The sequence below is a fragment of the Gavia stellata genome, chromosome 6, assembly GCF_030936135.1.
Source record: "Gavia stellata isolate bGavSte3 chromosome 6, bGavSte3.hap2, whole genome shotgun sequence".
Lineage (NCBI taxonomy): Eukaryota > Metazoa > Chordata > Aves > Gaviiformes > Gaviidae > Gavia > Gavia stellata.
This window is the reverse complement of record NC_082599.1, coordinates 55,351,131-55,371,933: the sequence shown is the minus strand read 5'-3', so window position 1 is coordinate 55,371,933 and position 20,803 is coordinate 55,351,131. Positions and strand designations below refer to the sequence as shown.

General features: G+C 41.3%; 1 protein-coding gene across 1 annotated transcript in view; it reads left to right on the top strand.

Annotated features, from left to right (window-relative positions):
• The window catches only part of ITGA9 (integrin subunit alpha 9), a 214,485-nt gene that overhangs the window by 97,605 nt on the left and 96,077 nt on the right, over nucleotides 1-20,803 (top strand). The window contains exon 15 of the mRNA XM_059818609.1: nucleotides 10,181-10,336. Within this exon, the coding sequence (XP_059674592.1) occupies nucleotides 10,181-10,336 (156 nt within the window). The remainder of the gene's footprint in view (nucleotides 1-10,180; nucleotides 10,337-20,803) is intronic.

The window sequence follows — 20,803 nt, the reverse complement described above, 5'->3', positions numbered from 1 at the left end:
TATAAAATAATCAAAAGTAATCAAATGCAGGCTGCAGATGTGCAAAGTGACAATACCTGCACTTAATCATATTTGGTTAAAACCTTATTACGGTAAATGCAGTATTGCTGTTGTAAAGGGCAATTTTTTCCATTCCCCATGAATGCACCTCCAGCTTCAGAGGCTTTGATCTGGGGAACTGTATGGTTTGCACTTATTTGCGGAAACATTTGCTGTGTTTGTTTTTAAAGCCAGCGGAACTCGAAGGGAAAGTTTTGTTTTTCCTTGGTTCCCCTGAGAAACACTCGTTCATCCCGCTCCCGTCCGCGGTTTAAACAATTGCCCTTTGTCGTCGTACAATATCCTCCGGCCCAGCCATCCCTGAGAGCTGGGCAGCCGTATCCGCTGACGTGGTTGCTGAGTGGAAGGCTCTGCCTCTTCGTAAATGATCAGTGAAACAAGGGGAAAAGCCTTATCCTTGCTGAAATGAATGGCGAGCTTTCCATGCAATCGTGATTTCAGATGTAAATGGACTAAAATGACTGTGAGGTTACTGAAATATGTCCTGATTCCTCCTCCTTCTTCCTTTTGGTTTTGTGTTGGTCGTGAGCAGAGGCTGGGAGCCTGAAGAGTGGAGGGTGTTAGCGAAGTGGTGTCTGGATGATCAGAGGAGAAAGGGAGACGAGAAGGAAAGTGGTGGGGAGGGCGATGGCACTGAGGCAGGGTGTTACCGAGGTGGTCGTCAGCATGCTGATATGTAGGTAGGTGCAAGATGGGAGACCTAGAGGCTAATGAAATGTCCTTGGAGTCATCCGTAATGCTTGTGCTATGTAACGGATAAGTTTCCTTCAACTCTTCTCCTCAACATTACTTGGTTAATAATATTAATTCCTATTAATTAGGTTGTTACAGAATAGTGAATTGGAATTCGTCATCCTTAAAGATTTCATTGTTTCCAGAACAATATGGTTGCCTCACCCTCTTCAGCTATCGCAGCTCATGTGCGTACAGAAGCATACAGGGGAGTAAAGAGCTCAAACTGTGGGTCCTGGTTTCAGAAGGTTTCTAGCAGGTTCCTAGCGTGTGAAAAGTGAATTGGTATTAAACATACCAGTAGACGTCACAGAAGACCTCTGTTCACATTTTTAAATTCATGTGGCAAAGTAGACAATCATAACACTTTCTCCTTTTGCCTGTATTGATTTTAAATCCTGCTCTGAAGAGGATTAGACTAATAAATACTACCTCCTCCATTTAATAGTGGAAGAACAGATTTGGGTCACATTATTGCAACACTCCTCCCAGGCCCCCATTGTGGAGCTACCCATTCTCCTGTGACTGAAAGGATTTATATTTTTGTGTGCAAATGCCTCCAGATTTCTTAAGTAAACTGTTCTCATTTCAATAGTATGTCAATGCAAGTACATGAACACTATTCTTCTCATGCATTCAGCCTTTCTCTCTGCATGCAGGAAGGCAGGCTGAGTAGTGTGTTGCTCTCTTAGAAATGGTCCTTGGAAGTCCTGCAATCAGCTCTACTCAACTGAATTAAAATGCTGTCAGTAAAAATGTCGATGATAACCTTCTTTCATCTCTGGCTATCCTCTTCTACTGAGGGTGATTCTGCTTACTTTCAATCCTGACACAATGCTACTATGTTTTTTTTCCTTTAGCTGGTTTTTGTAGGATACTGGGCGTAAGTAGAACATTTCTTTGTTCCATACATGTGTTTCTTATAAAGCTGTATTGATGACATGTTTTTTGTTACAGTGGCGTTGAAAGGATCATAACAGCGTATTGTCAGGCCTTCAATTCTAGTCACCTTAAAATGAAGTGTCCATCAAAATATTTTTTCCACTGCTATTGTGAAGTTTCATAGCCATCCAGGCTTTCTGTCTTCCGCCCTGGCTCTTAGAGCAGGTATTCAGCCACCTTGACCATTTGAGACCCATACCAGGGTTAGAACTGAGGGGACATCTGGACATCTGCCAGCTGGTGCAGACCAATTTCTCAGACAAATCCACTTCAAATCTAGGGAATGCAGTAGGATAATCTCATTCAACCCATAGATGTTTGACCTACTGATAATAAGGTGACCTGCTAGATATGTGATAGACATACTTTATGACAGTGTGAGATAAAATGTGCCCTAGGACCCAGATCCAAGAAGGGGTGTGGATCCTGTCTCAAGTCACATAAACCTGTGTTAGATGCTTACTCCCCTTGAGAAGTGACAGGCACCTCCAAATGGCAGCAGGCATTTAGTCAGCCACTTTGTGGGATGGTCACTGGGAAATGCTGAGGATTGTGTCCTATACCTTAGCATTCCCTGGGGCTCCCATGTCCTCTACAGAGGTTTTGGGAGAAGCCTTTTGATTACTTCACCGTTGCCTCTTGGGATGTGCTTGGAAAGGCGCTTCTGCCATTTTTTTTCAAAAGGAGGAAGAAAATCCATCTGGAGAGCAAGGAAATGAGGGAGGGATGGCTGCTCTCTCTTATAGAGCAGCTCAGGGGTTTACTCACAGCTGCGCAGAAGCAGGCTGAGCTTGGGCAAAGACTGAGGGGCACAGTGTCCTGGAACATCCCCTGACCAGCAGCCGTCAGCTGCAGGGCCACACCACGCCTCCAGTCTGAGCTGCCACACGCAGCAAAAGGGGTACAGGACCAGCAAGAAGGGCTGGGAGAGTCAGTCCTCGACCCCAGTCCTTGGCTCTGAGGACAGCTTGGGTGTGAGATTTTGCACTGGAAGTTTGTTGGATGACACATACGCACAGCTGTTTTTATCCCTAGCTAGATGAATACAGGAAGAAAGCGAGAGAGTGAGCAAGCAAATACAGTATATGAATTCTAAAGTTAACCATCATGTTTTGACCAAACACTGCTCCACTACGTCCATGGACATGTCGAGCTTTTAGCAGACCTATTGTCATATACGATGACCCAGGAGCCAAGGGTCTTTAAACTCCTTCTCCTCTAACAGCTTCATACACAGAGACCCCAGTGTTCGGCTTCTGCATCAGGGTTGGAGGGAAATGCTGTATAAAGGGAAACAGGTAGTTGAATTAACTTATATTCTGGACCCAATGTGTTTTAAGACACTATTAAAGGAAATCTCTTTAAAGCTTGGTTTTGATAAAATCTTGTATCAGCAGAATATGAAATGTGGTAAATCCAGCGGAAAAGACAAGTACATGATAGGGTTACATATGCGCAAGAAGAGTCTGGATTTAATTATTGTCTCTATTCTGCATATAATTCCCTGCTGAAAGAGATCATATTTTCAGAAAAAGAGTAAAGTAAATAAATGTTTGAATTGTTACCCCTGTTCTTCCTTCTTGGCTTCTCTTTGCTCACCTAAGTTCAGGTTTTCGTTTCACAAAAACCCATCAGCTCCCGGACTTTCTAATTGTTTGTATTTCTGTACTGTCGATATTGCAGGTATCCAGCCATATGTTATGGAGGTTGGTTGTGTCTGGCCTGGTACCAGGAAAGAGCTGGGCATCTGAGCCCAGCAGGGCTGTTTTCTTCAGACAGGAGTAACACGATTTTAGATAGTTGAGGGATTTTCCTTATTTTTCATCTAAAAAAACCTCAGTGAAAGACTGAAAGTGAACTATAAAAGAGAGAAAGGGAATGGGTGATAAAAACATAACTGAAAACATTAGGTCCAATAAAAGACCCACCATTCAAATGTATAGATAGAATGTGAAACTATGTTGTCATAATGCATTTTAGTACCGAAAATCAAGGTCTGAACTCACTAATACATAATATCATATTTGGGTGGCACGTAGTGACTTTTCTTACTGATTACTGTGAAAGGATAATCAGTAATATATTATTGCTAAGCCTTTCTAACCTTTGACATGGAATATTTGCGCTATTGATTGCAATCTCTCCCATGCCGACATCAGTAATACCTTTATCACTCCCCAGCTGATAGCGGGAAGCCAGATGTGCAGGGATGGTGAGCACTTATTTAAACTCACAGTGCGACTGTATCCAGCTGGGGTTTGGACTGACAGCTCTTCCCTTGCTGTCTCAGGGCGTCCCCTCAATGCACACAGGCTTCTGGGCGCCTGGTGTTTATTTTACACCAGATTCCCTCAGGATTTGCTTTTTTCATTCCCACAACGTCTTCCTAGTTATCAGTGTTTGCGAAGAGGGGTTGCTGACCTGATGGAAACAGCTGTGTGCTGGAGTAACGCATTTAGGAAGAGGACAAAGGCGGCACTCCTATTCTTTCAAACGCTAACCCTAAATAACACTTGAGGGTGTGACACCCTACAAATCCATTGCTCTTTTTCTTTCCCCATTCTAAACTTTAGGATTCTTCAGAAGCCTTGTAATGTTTGAAGTTTAACAACAAAGACTATTTGCCTACTTGTTGAATTGTGGCTGTCACAAGATCTTAAAAGAAAACAGAAGCATGTATTATTGAAACATCAGGCCTCTGATTGCTTTCATACGTTATTAATTTGACAAAAAATTCACCAATAGTGTTGTAAATGAGCTTTTACCAACCAAGTAAACTTCTACCTCTGCCTATTCTCTGGAAAAGAGTTTGCCGTTGGGTTTTTTTCCCCCTTTAACTACAGTAATATCTTTAAAAAAAAAAAAAATAATTAAAGAAACAACTTGTGTGCGAAATGGAAACTAGATCTTTTCTAGACGATTTTGACATGACCATGTTTTGTCTGCCTTTGCAGTAGGGAGATACCAATGGTAAAATTACGCCGATCTGAAATAAATTATTACAAGTCCTAGAGTATCTTGATCAAAGTAAATGCAGGACAGAGGAAGGCTCTCATGAGGACAGAGGTGGTTATTCTTTTGCACAGGATTAGTAGAAGGTTGAAAGTATTAACTTGCACTGGGAATTGATGCCAAGGGATTTAAACTTGGACTCAGTAAGTGTTGCAAGAAACAGGATAAGGAAGTTAAGTTGCTCCTTACTCATTTTCAGGTACAACAATGACATGTACACATTCATTAGTCTGAAATGAATGGAAATCCGTCTTCCAGTTTAAAACCAATTTGTCTAATTGGTATTCTCATTGAATTGCATGGCACTTAAGCCTTGCGTCCTGAATGACTCACAGTTTAGAGAGGGAGGCTGAGATAATAGGAAAAGGTAATTAATATTAAAGTTAAGCACTGTCATCTTATTGATTCATAAGCCATAATGCATATTTATTAAGGCCTACAGCTGATATTTCATTTGATAAATTATGGAAGTAGCCGCCTTTGGCTCTGAAGGCTGGTGGACATTTGAGTCATTTTTAATATCACTGAACAGGGAACTATTTATCTCTTGGCACTGAGTTGAGGACTTGTGTGGCAGTGACCTGTGAGCTGATTAAAGTATTATGCCGGATTAGCGTTAGCACGATGGCTTTTATACATTTTACAACATTAATATGTTATCTATTAAATTGGGATTGTCAAATTCATTTTGTGTGTTTCAAGGCTGTAAAAATTCCTATAGTCTATTATTAGCGCTTGTTTAAAACTTGAAATAAATATGTTTAGACTAAAAGTTTCAAGTTGAGCGTTTTAAAAGCCAGGTTCTTGAATTCGTTCTTAGTCATCAAACTAAACAGAGCTTGATTCTCAGAAATACTGAAAAGCTGTGCTGAATTCAGTAAAAGCTCTGGAATCTATGCCTGGGTTGATGTCCTCAGGATCAAGTCAGAGGGAGTAGAAAATAGGCCTGACAGATCAGAGAACTTTCCCACAGAGAAAGAGGAGTGAAACTCCAGAAAGACATGAACAAGAACGAAAGCAACGGGCAACCATAGAAGTCACCCTGACAGTTATGTGTATTTCCTACTTGGTGCTGTTGAAAATGACTTCATATTCATTGCTTTAAAGGACCATGTTTCATCCTTTATTCCTGCAGGACTCTTGCTATAGATTGTGGGGATTATTTACATCTCAATTTATTTCTCAGCCCATTGGCCGTAATTAAAAATGGAATTTGGCACTCTCCAGAGCCCCTGCTGCAGACTTTCACCTTGCAGAAGAAAGGGGATTAGATGTGCTGATTTATTGGGCTCATGTACAGTCCCCTGACTGTACTGTGGCACTGAGCCGAAAGAAAGCTGAAATCATATCCAGTCCTCTCTGGCAACCACTCGCACCATGAGCAGAGTAAATCCTATCCCTTGACTAAAACCCTGTCTTGTTCCATCCAAATTTGCCCAAGTTCCTGATGTGTAGGAGCTCTTGGTAGCACAAAATTAAGGTTGGAGAAGGCAGTGGCTGCCCGCTAAGGCAGGGTGCCTTTAAGAGGTTGGAATCTGTGCCTGTGTTTTGTTGTCATGATGTGCCTTAGGCTGTGCCTATGAAAAGCGCAGAAAACAATTTCTTACAGTCATCACAGTCCATCTTCGAAAGGGAATGGGAAATGATGCTCAGAATCACAGCTCTGATGTTTGATGATTGCCCTGTGATTACTTTTCAGATTTTTAGGACTTTTTGGTACTAAAGCCAAACAAAAATGCCGTCATAAATCTGGCAGAGGCTTTGCTTGCTTGCTTGCTTGCTTTTCCCCTGCTACGCCAGAAAACAAAAAGGAAGAAATATGTGGCTGAGCCCAGCTTCTACCACAGCATTTAAAAAATGCATGTTTCTTTGAGGTGATTGTTCTGGGAGAGGAGATGGCAAGCCTGCTCTTTGTTAGGGTGAGCTTTCAGGACCATGGTGTCTTTTGAAATATCTCTAAGTGCCTTATTGCTTTCTTAGATGCTCTTAAAAGCATGCTCATTTTGGACTTTGAGTTCTTTGTCTTTGCTAGATACTAGTAAGGGATCATCCTGTAATACCCTTGACAAAACCCCAGCTTGTTCATACCAAAACACCTTTTTCTTCAACTCAGAGTGATGTCATGCAACGTGCCTCACAGGGAAAGATAAAAGATCCCGACGAAAGGATACAGCTGGCTAGGGCTGTTTCCATTGCAGGAAGGGATACTGGCAGAAGGGTAATTTACTGGGACTGAAGTGTATTGATTTCTGCAAAAGCCTTATTGCAAAAGTTTCTTATGTCCAGAATGAAATGTGGTCCGAAAGAGAGAGAAGGAAAAAACCCCACCGCCCTAGAGAAACTGCTTGTAAGAACCAGAAAACGACACAGGGTAGCTGATGGCTTGTGGGAAACCCAGCTTCAGGTCCCCAGTCTAATTCAGGCACAGTGAAAACTTGCAGCAGTTTAGTGACATCCAGTCTGTACAGACTAGGTATTTATTGCTCTTACTCACTGAACCCTTGTTACGCAGTTTTTTTCTGTTGATAATGTGAACTCCTTGGATATTACGCTTGTTTTAATGTCCTCCAGACATTTTTTCCATTAATGAAGCTGTGCTGTCCGTGTTCTATGATATGCCAGGGATGCTTTTTCATGATGCAGAAGTGTCTTTAACCTTTGATGCTTCCTCAGCATAGCAGCGTCATGGTGAAAAAACAGTGAATACATGTGAAAGCTGCTTTTGGACATTATTTCCCTTGGCAAATGCACTTCATTAGAGCCATGTAACTGATACGAAAAGCAATGCATACCGTTCACATACTGTTCCTTTACTTGAAGGATTTTTCAGTCTATCTCAAATGTGATTGTCATTGCATATTTTGACTTCCTTTTAGAAATCAGGACTACTTAAAAGCAATCCATGAGCTGTATCATTCAACCACTGGAAGTGGTATGTTTGGGTAGACTGAAAGAGAAAGAAACTGGGTGTATTTCCAACCTAAAATAGTACTTCTCCAGATTGCATTTGGGCAAATATTCATTATTCTCTTTACATGCTCACATCCCAGACAGTCTGTGATGTACCTGCGAGGCAGAACTGTCTTGTCTTTGTCTTACTGAGGACAAATCCCACAGACTGTTGCCTTCGTGTTTGTAGGATTGTGAGCAGAAGGGACTGAACATGTGGCAAAATTAATAACTGGGTAGCATTCATACTTTCATCCTTAATTAAAGACAAGTGGGTATGTGAAATATATTTCCCCAGGGCTGTGGTGAGGGAATATCCACACATGTAATTAATCTAGCTGCTGGAAGTCACAATTTCACCACTAAAATGAAGCAGAAAGAGACACCAGCGAACAATATGGGCACACTCCAACATTCATTGAAGTCAATGGGAAACTTGTCTTTTGACTTCAAAGGCATTGGACTGAACCCTGAAAGATCATATTAAAACACTTAGAAGTTATTAAGCACTTATTCTTGCCATACTGCAGTAATAGAGCTAGAAAGACGATAGGTGGATTTTAATTTAACCCACTCCGTACATTTTTAATAGTTCCGTGTTTACACGGTTGCATACAGTTGGATTAGGTGGCGATGTGCCTGATGATTTATTGTGTTTGACTGTTGCTGCATGGCATGCTCTTTTATAGTCTTGTTTCTCTGTATACAGTCTTCTTGTATGCTGATATGCTGATACAATCCTCACTTAAGTTAATACACATGGTTTTCTGTGAGAGCAAAGCTAGTAGCTTCTGTGAGTTGTAGTATTGTTATTTATTAATCTCAGTATGGTACAACTCCTACCCTGAGGGTGGGACTGTGGAATGGGCTGAAGGCATCTGTGTCTCTTCTGCTGAGGGGATTAGCAGTGCCCCAGAGCGTGCATGGTCCTTTTTATGGGAAGGGGAAGAGGTCACAGAGCTGCCGTCACCACTGCTGCTATGTCTGCTGTTGATCAGTGTCCATTACCAAGAAAGCACAAACCGCTCCCAGCAATGCGCGGTCTAAACTTCAGGTGCTCTGGGCTGCTGCTGGGTATGGGGCACTGGCAGACGTCGGAAACAGGGGAGGGAGTTCAGGGGCTGGCTGGAGGCTTCAAGGTGCAGGAGAGTAAATGTCATCCAACCTGGTCTCTGCTATTATTCACCAGGCTAACTGATGATTTGGGAATTTGGTTAGCCACTAATCTTAGTCTGGCTTCAGAGATCTGTGGCCAGTCGATGTATTAGAGAGAGCAAATGGTTGCCTTGAAACAGATCAAACAGGGTGGGTGGTCAGAAAGCCAGCTCGTGCCCAAGTTTCCCACATCTGGGAGATGCAATTTAAATCGCATTGCATCTCAATTACTTGTTGTGGTTGGCAGGCTGTGTTCAGAGAAGCCCGCTAACTGATGCAAGGCAAAGTTGAGAGTTAGCCCATTTGCAGATTTGTTGTGCTTCCTTATGGTATTTATTTATTGCCTCAATTTTGTCCGTGCTGAATTCACGCTAAGTTTTTAAGTAGCTAAAATTTGAGAGGAATGTTTGCCTATGAAAAGGTAGAGCATTTGCCACTTCTGTTTTCTGGTAAATTGGATTTTGGAAGTCAGGACTGAACAGAGCACAACGAGCATTTTGTCCTTGCACAGCAAACTGGATTTAGGCATCATGTGTTGTGACAAATGGTATGAGTTTTGTGGCTTGGGCTCCAACAACAAGAAAAGGCCATCCTTTCATCCCATCAGACAAATAATGTAGCACCATTAATACATCTGGTATGAAGCCTACAATATAGCAAATAAAGAAACTGAAAAACTTTCTTTCTTTACATACTGAAAGTGTTACTGTGCTAAGGGTGGGGGGAGCTGTGAGTTTTGCTTTCAGAACCGTGCTGGAAGATGGCTTTTCTTGCCCCTGCATGTCTGTAATCTTGTTTTATAGCCACATTGGTGTCTTGACCCATCCATTCATTTTACTGATATTGCAAAACAAGGAAAGATGGAGTTTTCTTTTCTTTTAATCAGTGGTGCACACTGGAGGTGACCTCAGTCGAAGTCTAGGATTTAGAAACCCCAGAGAGGAAGACGATTTGCTCTTTGCTTCCACATTGTGCAGGACTAATGGCAACACTTCCTAATTTATATTATTTTTTGAAAAAATGTCTTGGTTTTATTGAAAAACACTTTATTTGTAGGTGTGCCAAATATGCCACTGCTTCTGTGGAAGCAAGAGTAGGTCCCAAAAGAATAACTAATTTTTTTGCTGACTTTTTTTTTAATTTGACTTGGTTTGGTATAATGTGCATATTCCTGTTTGGCTCGGAGAAGAATAAAGGAAGTAGAGAAGCCTGCTTCCTGTCTGCAGTGTTGAATATAAAAATCTGCTTTAATTGTATGTATAGTTGTGGTATATAAAAAATCTGCTTGCCTATATGCATAGGTGAAATATCTGTTTGTTTTCTTTTACAGAAAAGAGTCAAAGACGTCATATCTCCAATTGTGTTTGAAGCTGCATACAGCCTTGGGGAACATGTGATAGAAAGAGGAAAAGAGGACAAGGAACTACCTGCTCTCAAGCCCATTCTCCGCTGGAAGAAAGGACAAAAGATAGCGCAAAGGAATCAGGTCAGAGTTGGACTATGTTATTTCCCTAGAAGGCCTGTGGCTGAACTAACAGCAGAAGCGGACGTAAAAGGGGATTGCCAAGCTCTGGGTCATTTGCACACAGGAGCCTTTTTGTACAATCCCTACTGTTGCTGACATCAGTGCTTATCCATGATGTAGTAAAGACTTGTGCTGACAAGGTTGGGCAGCACAAGGTGAGGTCACTTGCTTGTTTCAGGATGTTTGTGCTGGGAAGAAAGAGACTGAGTAAGGATCAAAAAGGTCCTGCTCCTTCTGGTTCTTCCCTTTCTGTAGGAGGTTCTTGTGAAAGGCTTGGCCCTGGCCACCTTTCCCGGTTGAGCCTTCGTTAGGGCGGGAGGGACAGGGCTGGCTCCAGGAGGGTACATGGGAACTTGCCCATCTCTGGGGGGGGAGAATGGTGGACAGAATAAAGAAGAATTTGCCTGGCTCAACTGCACTCTTTTCTTGAGGGCTTCTCACGTCCAGTCATGCGGCAAGGGAAACCCGTTCCTGCTGTTACTGCAGGGCACGCCATGCTAAAATAGGATGGTTTTGTTTCAGAGAAAGTAAAGTGTAGGTGCAGCCATGTACTTATTAGGATCCTATTTTGCTCCACTGCAGTGCAGAAAACCCTTTTGTCTTTAATTTTGCTGAGAGCAAACACTTCTCATTTAGAGAGTAGAGATCTTCCTTTTTTTTTTCTTTTTTTCCCCTTCCAAATTGTTCCCTGAGGAATTGAAGTGTATGTGATTATCCCACCTCTCTTGTCTGTCTGTCTTGACCTCACTACTGTCTTTGGAAAATGCTGGCCAATTTTGGCAGGTTTTGACAGGAGTGATCAAGGCAGTGCTTATGAAGGTATTAAATGCCTTCAGGGTTTAGTCATGTCGAGGAGAGAGACCCTATTGGTGACCTTTTGAAAGACTCCAGTTTGAGCACGGTACTTGTAGGTGCAGGACAATTCAACCTCCCACCATGCCGGCACCGGAGCGTCGAACCGTGAAGTTCGAGGCTCCACAGGGAAATCAGACTTCTTCTGTGGCTTGCAAAACTTCTTGTGTGGCAGAACTGCAGGATAATTTAGGCTGGAAGGGACCTTTGTAGATCCAGTTCCTTTCTCAAAGCAGAGCCAACTTAAAAGTTAGATTGAGTTGCTCAGGGTTGCATCCAGTCAAGTTTATTTTCCAAAGCATGCTTACAGAGTTATGAGCTGGCATTGCTTGTGAATAGGAAACTTTTCTCTCTCTCTCTTTTTTTTTCTTTTTTTTTTAAAGATGTAAAGTCTGTCTGGAGTCTGAGGCTTTTAGCAGTGAATTTTTAGATCTGGTTTTTAACCCTGGGAAGTTCATGTGTTTTAAGTGATGCTTGCATCATCATCTGTAACATCACTTTCTGATGCTGCTGATAAAGATATATTTTTGTGTCGAAATTGCAGGTCCCTGAATACTACTCAAAAAAAAAAAAAAGCTGAAATGCTTGAAGATATTTGCTTTGTCAAATACTCAAGTGTTTTGAACTGTATTTGGCTATAATCCTTGCACTTAGAGACATGAGTATTTATTCAAGTATGCTTGATTTTTATAAATGTATGAATGAAAGATGCATTTAGGAATTACTTATTTTTATGAAGAGGGATTGTGTAGCTGTTACATACCTGAATGTTGTATTGTTGCTATGATATGATGGGAATTTGTGGAGAACTTTGGAACTTGAGCAGTGTGCTGAAAACCTAAGTGTTACATGCACGAAACGGCTTGGATGCTTTACCACTGGGTTTAAACTCAAAAGGTCACATCTTGCCCTGCAGGCATAGTCTCGGATCAATATTAAAATACCTAAATGCTGAGATTATAAAGCAGAAACAAAAATATGTTGGGAATTTCCCTGACTTGTTTTCTTGTGTAATTTGGATGAGAGGGAGCCAGTTTAACAATCCCTTTCCATTTGCTTTCCAGATGTTCACTTAGCTTAGTAAGAAAAGGATTTTGGCCTGGGGTGTGCCTGCAAGTGTGCTTTCAGCAAACGAAGTGGGAAGAGCTTCAGAGTTAGGGTGGCAGTCATGGTGACAAAGCCCTGACAGAGTAGCCTCGAGGCATGATGGCGGGGTCCTCAAAGACCAATTTCATGGGGAAAATGGGGGCGTAGCGTTCTCTTTCAGGATCCTTGTTATCTCACAAGTAGAAATTGTTTTAAAAGGCCAAAAGGGATAGTAGGAACCAAAGTTTATATACTAAAGGATTTACATTTTCAAAGAATCTAATGATTAAGGAGCGACCTTACATTTTGGAAGTCCAATTCAAGACAGATGTAATGGGCTCTGTTTTCAGAAGATACAGCACGGGTGAGGGCAGGTGGACAAGCTTAGTGTTAGTGCTAGTACTGAAGTCCTTAAATATAGCTAGTTGTGTGTGGTTTTCAGAAGCCCTAGATCCTATTGATCCAGTAAGAAGTGGCATTTTGAAATCAGAAATGTTGCGTCTGTTGCTTCAAGGCACCATTAAGATACTGTTAAGAGGTTGACATTTTTCTAAGAAGCCCAGGTGGCAGGTTTTTGTGAATGAATGCAGGAGAAGAAGCTGGAAGTAGTGAATAGCTGAAGAAATGGGAGGGAGCTGTGACTGGGCAGGAAAGGGGGAGACTTCTGTGTTTCAAGATCCTACTGCAGGTCTGCTAGACCTACTTGAAAAGCCACACATCTTGCAAACGTGGGTTTTATAGTCACCTGGATATGATTTTACTTAAACTAAAGTGATGTTAAAGCTGAAGTGATTACTTTCACTGGGATTCCAGTTTGTTTTTCGTGAACCAGATGTTCCCTGCATGCATGCGTGACTTTCCAGCAAGAGTGTACAGCCCTATGGCTCACAAACAAGGAAGTAAGAAGGCCATCAAGAGGCCTTTTGCCATGAGAATTGAAGATTATATTGAGCATATGAAGTTCTTCATGGTGCTTTGCTCTAATGCATTAAGGAGTCAGCTTGGAAATAGTATTCACGGACACCCACCACCAGAAGTGACATCTCCCTCATGACATAATCACAGAAAAGGATTTTGTTGGCTATTCATCCTTTAAATCAGTATTACATCGCATGTGAGAGAACAGTCTAGTCTGGTACACTTAGACCAAAGCAGAGCTATGGTAGTAAAGGAGTGTATGGATGTGGGTTATCATTTGAAATGCTTTTATTTATTGGTCACCTTTATTTTAAAAAAACGCAACTTTTACTGTAAAGCAGTGCAAAATGCTTGTATTTAAAAACAAAACAAAACCAAACCTTGACTGTTCAATGAAGGAGCCGCCTTCTATTCCTAAATGAACTGTGCTTGAAACAATCAAAATATAAATAATTTGAATGTCTGACTGAGTTAAAAAAAGAATGTTAGCTGAAAATTCCTAAGGAAAAAGCACACAATTGTGGGACTTCATGTATTGGCCATTTTTTGTGAGCAAAGAGGCTCTGATACTTCAAAATGAAGTAATAATGTAATTAAACTGGCCTGAGTGACTGTTTGGCTCAGGATACAGTGACAGTTGATTTCTCATGGACTTAATTACTTTCTTGGTTCTTGTATATGTTTACCAGAAACTACGGTTGCTATAGCTTGGTGTAATTATTTGTGGTAGCAAAAGCAAATATTCTTAAGGGTTATGTGTACATGTCTATTGATAGATGCCTCGGCAACTTGTACAATTGTTGGGTGGAGACTGGTTGTGTGGAGAAAATTACAGCTTTCCAAGTTGTAAGTGGCTAGGCAGCTCAGTTTTGATCGAACAGAAAATTTCTGATGGGTCAAGATTGGCAGGGGGAAAAAGATTCTACTTCTTGAGTACGTATTATGAACTTTAAAACTTCCCACCCTGAGGATGAATTTCCATTAGCTTCTTTGTTACCTCCCAAATCCAGTTGCTACCTCCATCCACTGGAAAAAACTAATAAGTCTTCTTAACTTCAGGGAAATTAATGTGTATTTAGAACTTGGTTTGGCTTGGTTCATTGTAAGTGGTTTGTACTATAACATTTATTTTTGTATACCCACTGTATAAATATATGTCAACCAAGAAGGAGAAAGGTCTCCTGCCAAATACAGTGAGAATTTGTTTCTAGTAGTATCCAGTAAAATATCTTAGCGTTCAGAATGTGGTATGATAGAATTCTGCCTGTTCTAAATACTGTAATAAAATCACCTGCTGTTATGTGGATGGAGACACCATTTTGTTATAGGAAAATATTCTCAGTAGATTTAATTGCGTGAGTGTCTTCAGGACTTCGGGATGGTCTGCCATAAAACTGCTTGTAAGTTATAAGAAGAGACAGAAAATGTTCAGGACGTTCTGTTCCCAGCTGTGCCACTGACTTGCAGTGAGAGTTTGGGTACAGTGCTGCACCGCCGGGTGACTTAGGCTGCATGTCTCTGAGATAAACTTCACCTTTTTAAGGCAGAGGACTATTTTTTTTTACATACTTGTGTTTGAAAAGCTGGTTAAGTATTTGCACATAAATTAGCTTAGTTGGCAGGTGTGAGAAAGTATAGGAGGATTTGTATGGAGCTGAATTATGAACACCTTTAGTGATTTTTGGTTTGCTGCACAAATAATGCCATTCTCTATTTTAAAACATGCACACACACACCCCGGTCTCATACTGAGGACAAAGCAATGACAGATCTGCACAGGCTGAAATGTAGTGTCCATACACACAGCATGGTCTAGGTTTGTCAGTGGTGCCTTCTCCAGAGCAGAGATCCCTGTGTGCCTGCTTGAGTCAGGTCACGTCTCTGCCAGCAAACTGAGCTGTGCCTGGGGCTTTTCTAGGCATTGGAGTGACATCTTCATCCTGGTAAGCTGCTGGAACAGCTCTTGGCATGGTTTTAGCCTGTGCCAACTACTGCAAACCATTCCCAGGCATGGGTCAGGAGTTAGGATGCTCCTGTATTGGAGGTCCGGGCAGTTTAATTCACTGGTACAGCTGAAGCCTCAGTACTTTAGTATACCTGTCAATAGCTGGATAGGTGGAAAGTTTGAAGATTAATTGACTTATACCCAGGCACATAGGAAGTCTTTGGGAGACCGCAGGAGTCAGCCTAACTGCCACGTTCCAGATGAAACGTCTTGCCACTAAACTCTTTCCTCCTTGGGCAGGGCAAGCTCCCAAATTATCTTCTGCATTTACTCTTGCATAGATCCACCGTGTGCCACTCTTCCTGCTTAATTGTCATTGGTTTTGCTTTGGTCGGAGCGGGATTGCCGAAAGTGATGATTTCCACTCCTCCCTCTGCCATCCCTCAGTGGTTTCTGTCTTTAGCTCTAGACAAGTTTGGTCAGAGTCGGTGCTGAATTGGCAGGGACTGGGTGCTGTTCGTGCCAGGAAATCTGGAAAGGACCCACCCTGAGCGTGTACTGGATTAGGCTCAGTATTACATTTGCCTGCTTTTTTTTTTTGTTGTTGTTGAATGGCAATGAAGAGGAAAGATTTACAAGTCTGGAAGAGATTCAGAATTGAACAAGAACAGCAGGTGTCCAGATGTATTGTACCTCTGAAATGTTTATAATTAGCAAACTCGCTGAAGTAAGAATGAGTGGAAATCAGTGCCTCTGATGGTATGCATGTTTCTATATGCTCATTCTTAAGCAGTAACAGGCTTGGCCAGTAATTGTCCCACTTGTTCATATTCCTGATTAACAGTAGAGGAAAAACAACATAACAGAATATGTAAGACATGGTTTAATCCCCAGATTTAGATCTCATGGGCTTCCTAAAGAACAATAGCCAATATCATATGCTAATATACACATAAACACACACAGAGGTATGTAGACCTTCATGTCTTGTCATGTGTGCTGGGGAGAGTCAGGCTACAGGGTGATCCTGTCGTAGGTGGTAGGATATGAGTTATCTGATTCAGTTTACAGGTTCTTCAGATAAATAGGTAGAGAAAGGAGAGATGATCACATAAGCATTTGGAAGTTGAACTCTAACTTAAAATCCTACTGGGTAATTTCTGCAGTTCAGCATAACAGCATATATTTAATTTCCAAAGTCCTCTGTGGATGGAGAATTGTAATTGTAAGAAAGGGGGAGTTTTTGCTTACACATGGAGCTATAAAAGAAAATTTTAATAGTCTTAAAAAACCACAGAGACAGGTGACAGCCTTCGGGAAGCCAGGCTTCATTACCTCTGTTCATATCTTTTCAGTAGTTATATGAAGGATCAGTAGAGCTTAATTGGAATAATCTTGAGAGGAGATAATATAATAGTATTAGTTCATTCAGTTCAGAGTACCTCAGTGCCACAAAATCCTTGTCAGTTCAGAGCAGCATTCATAAATACAAAACCACTGAAGTGCAGGTGGATTATAGGAGAGGACTTTCACATCTCCTTGGGGGCCTAAGTGAGCTAAAGGTAGACATAAATTGCATATCTGATGATTTGAAGATCTTTTTTTTGTTGTGTTTCCAGCTGACAAAACAGCTGCCACATCTGTTTTTCGTTTGTTGTTGTTATTAACGCTTTTATATTTTTAATTATACAATTGTGTGATGAGTAACAAAGGTTTTGACTCTTGTGTTAAAATGTTTAAGTATGAAAGCATCCTGAGAGAAAAAGCTCTTATATGGTTCCACTTCTAGTAGTAGAAATAAGGAGGTTTAGAGTAGAAAGTGTTCTCAAATATTATTAAAGAACCCTCCTGAGATGATATAATTGAATTATTCTGTAGTCATCCAAAATAAATGGAAGACCATTTAAGACAAGACAGGAAAATATATTGAGAAATGTGCTGCAGAAATCCATCCTATAATGGTATGGGGAGATGGGACAATTAACCCGATAGGTCTTTCCCATCTATTGTTGTATGAATTTATAATGCTGAAGTCTTGTAAAATGAGAACACTGTTCGGATGATTTGAACTGTTAATGATTTAAAAAAGAAAAAATTGCCTCAGCCTGAAAAATGAGTGAGTCAGACCAGAAATCTAATAAAGCTCTGAAAGGCTGGGGGGGTATTTCTATTGCCACCAGTTGTAATTCTTCACCCCAGGAGAATATGAGGACAAAAGATTGCGTTGTTAAATTCACTCACTGCTGTGAGGAATAACTAATACATATGTTTATTAATTTATGCTTGCCTTTGGTAGCTAACAGGTTTCATGCCTGATCTTTTCTAAACAGATGATTTCATTTGGGAATTCCTGGTCCTTTTATATTTGAGTGTCCTCTCTCCTTTTTAGCTTGGTTCTCCAGCCCAGTTTTTAACACTTACTGAAAGCAGGATACAGCTGAAATAGGGGAGAAATGATTGCATTTGGCCTCGGGTGGCTTGACAAGTGGCAATGCACTAGTCATGAGCCGTAGGCCCAGAGTCTTCCACTCAATAAAATGGATGAATTCCCCTGTAGCCTTTCCCAGCTGGAGAAGTTCGACTTACGTGGTTGCACCCTTACTAGTGTAGTAAAATAATAATTACTGGCCAGTTTCTGTTTTCTTATGCTAATGCACTATAAATGAGCATCTGTTTTCTTTGCATGAAGACATGCTCTGATGAAGTCTACGTGGAGCTGAGGGAGCTCGCTAGCTAACCTTGGTCCCCTACACCGTGCAGTACTGGCACGGCTCTTTGCTTTTGTAGTAGAATTCTATTGAACGCTTATCGCTCCCCTGGTATTCCTGCCTCCGTCATGTGTTCACTCCGCCGCTCACTAGGGTTATTGTGGAAATCATGCGCTCTCATTTTAGCGAGCACATCTGATGAAATCCTGGAAAGTTTTTCACAATATTAATTGCATTTCTAGTGGGAATTTAAATCAGCCATTTTGCACTTGGCTCAGCAGGATATATGAGTGGACCGTTTCCATGAGTAGTATAGTGAAGCATATGGTGTCTGGGGAGAGTCAGTCACTATTGCTTTTTCTGTGGTCAATAGATCTGTAGGTAATAGCTTTATTTTGCAGGCAACTTGAAAATTTAAAGACAAAATAAATAAAGGTCTAAAATCAGGCTCCTGTATCTATATTTAGGCACATTAATTATTAAGTGATTCATTTTTAAAGCTATAAAACAGGAAATAGTTCCTAGAAAAGGCTGTGAGATTTGCTTACAGCTCAGTACTTCTGAAAATCGGATCACATATCCTGGGCCCTAAATAAGGACCCAGGAACCCACCTTCACCAGATAGCATTGTAATAGCCATATAACATAAAGATCTCTAAAAAGTAAAGAATTATTAGACTAACAAGCCCCTTTATCCTGCACCCTTTAAATAGAATTGCTTTTCTGTTACTAGCATGATCTAATTGCTAAGTCATCCCTGCACATACCATAGGGTATGGTGACAATTTACAGGAAATCAGTGTAGAGATTGGAATACTGTATTCTTAACCCAGATTATTTTGCATAACCTAAGTTATCCTCCCGAAGTACGTGGCACAGAGCATGAAGTTAAAGGAATGGATCCTCAGTTACCGAAGGCCAGCTCTGCCACCTTTTAAGAGGTGCTATCAGAACCATTTGTAGACTGATGTGTGAGGAGGTAGTTAAAAGCCTGGTGAGGAAGTAGTTAAAGGCCCGATCCAGAGTCAATCACTAGTCTTTTCTCCAGACCATAAAATGACATGTTTTCAAGGGTTCTTTTGAGAATCTCATTTCTCCCCCTTCTCTTCAAGCATTGTCTTTCAGCTGTCGCTTTCCCTTTTCTGTGAACGGACGGGCACAACTCGTACTGGAACACAGTCATGGCAACCTCTCAAAGTCCTGATTGCACATTTTGGCTACAACCTGAAATTTCCATGTGCTTCTCTGAATTTTGGGAAGTTGAATGTCTAGAAATACTTTTTTTTTTTCTTTTTTCTTTGTTTATTTGGATGATTTCCAGTATTTTCTGTGGGCAGGAGTGTAATAAACACAGGTTTTTTTGGTTTTCTCTGTTTCCTGTTCTCCTCCCTACTCCCAGAAACATAGATGTGTTTAATTTTAGATAGCCATTGAAAGAAAGTGAAGCAATTAGCGATCCAGGTTTGAAATCCCAGATTGCCTACCTCTGAGCAGAGAGCTCTGACCATTAGGCTGAAGCCAGGCTCCTTTTTGCTTGTTTTATCTCCTAGCAGCATTCCTTAGCAGTCCACCATCAGCAGGAAGGAAAAGGAGAGTATCTTCACACCCAATACCCAGCAGCTTTGTGCTTAGGATGCAGGAACTAGGGATTCATCCTCCTCCTACTTCCTGAGGCAGAGGACTGTACATTTACCCCTGGCCTTTACCACAGGAGTGGAATTTAATCTACTACCTCTCTTCAAGAGGCAGAGTGGACACAAAGGTACTTGGTTTGAGGCCCTTATCTGAGTGCCTGTCTAGACGTATCCTCTTTCCTATCAGCTGGGTCTAGGTCTCTCCTTACTGTACATTTAATTGTGTACAGATGTGTATATTCACTCTTTATAATGATTATATCTTAATGTAGGCTTTTTGACTTACCCTCTGGAGGACATGGGCAACATCCGTCTCCGCTAACCTTTCAGGATATATCTGCCACGTTCCTTGACCTTGCAAGAAGCATCATCTTTTCTACCCAGAAAAGTTGCCACACAGAATTTGAGAAAACTGTGTTTGTCCGGGAAGTTTGGTGACCTTGTGGGAACCGCTACAGAGCAATTCCCCATAGCTGCTGGGTTCTGTGCAGCAGGGCAGAGCGCAGAGAGGAATCGTGGACCCTGGAAAGACTGGATTTGTTCTGTGCTTTGGTGTAGATCTGGTGATTGCAGGAAGTCTGACAGACTGACTGTGCATGCGCTTTACACTAGCTTTGTGTTTGTACAGTCAAGATGTGTAGTAGAAACATTGAGGTTATCCTGTCCCTGCTACTGAGCACACAAACACCTATTTCTCTCCTGGACATGCCAGACAAAAGTGTGGTGGCCTAGAGATAAGAAATGCAGTTGTGTTTCTCATTCAGGACAATATTTGCCCCTTCCCCACCCCTGCCCTCCTCTCGAAATTTTTCTTGTATGTATTGCTTCCTGACCATCTCTGATATACCTACTCAAAGCTGTGAGGTACTTGGCACAATATAAGTGGAATCCAGTAAGAATCAATTGGACTTCAGTAAAACCACTGTTCGGAATTGCTCCTCTTCATTTTGGGTAACAGTAACTGCAAAAATTCTGAACCTTTTCCACAGTGAATTTGGTTCGTCCTACTTCCTTTTTTCCAGTTCTGAATAATACAGTACAACCCACTGGTTACCTTGTTCAACACTTCTAATATGTAAAGAGCTCTAGAAATCCCTAAAACTGGTACTGTAAAGCTGAAACCACTTTAAAGATTGATTAGAGTTAAAATTAGTGATTATATTGTAGTAGGGCCCGTGCATATCCCAGGAATGGACTCCTGCTCTAACAACATGCGGTGTTGAGTTAGGTACAGTTTCTGGCCCAAAGAAATCACAGCCCAAGTAGACCAAGTAAAGGCACAGTA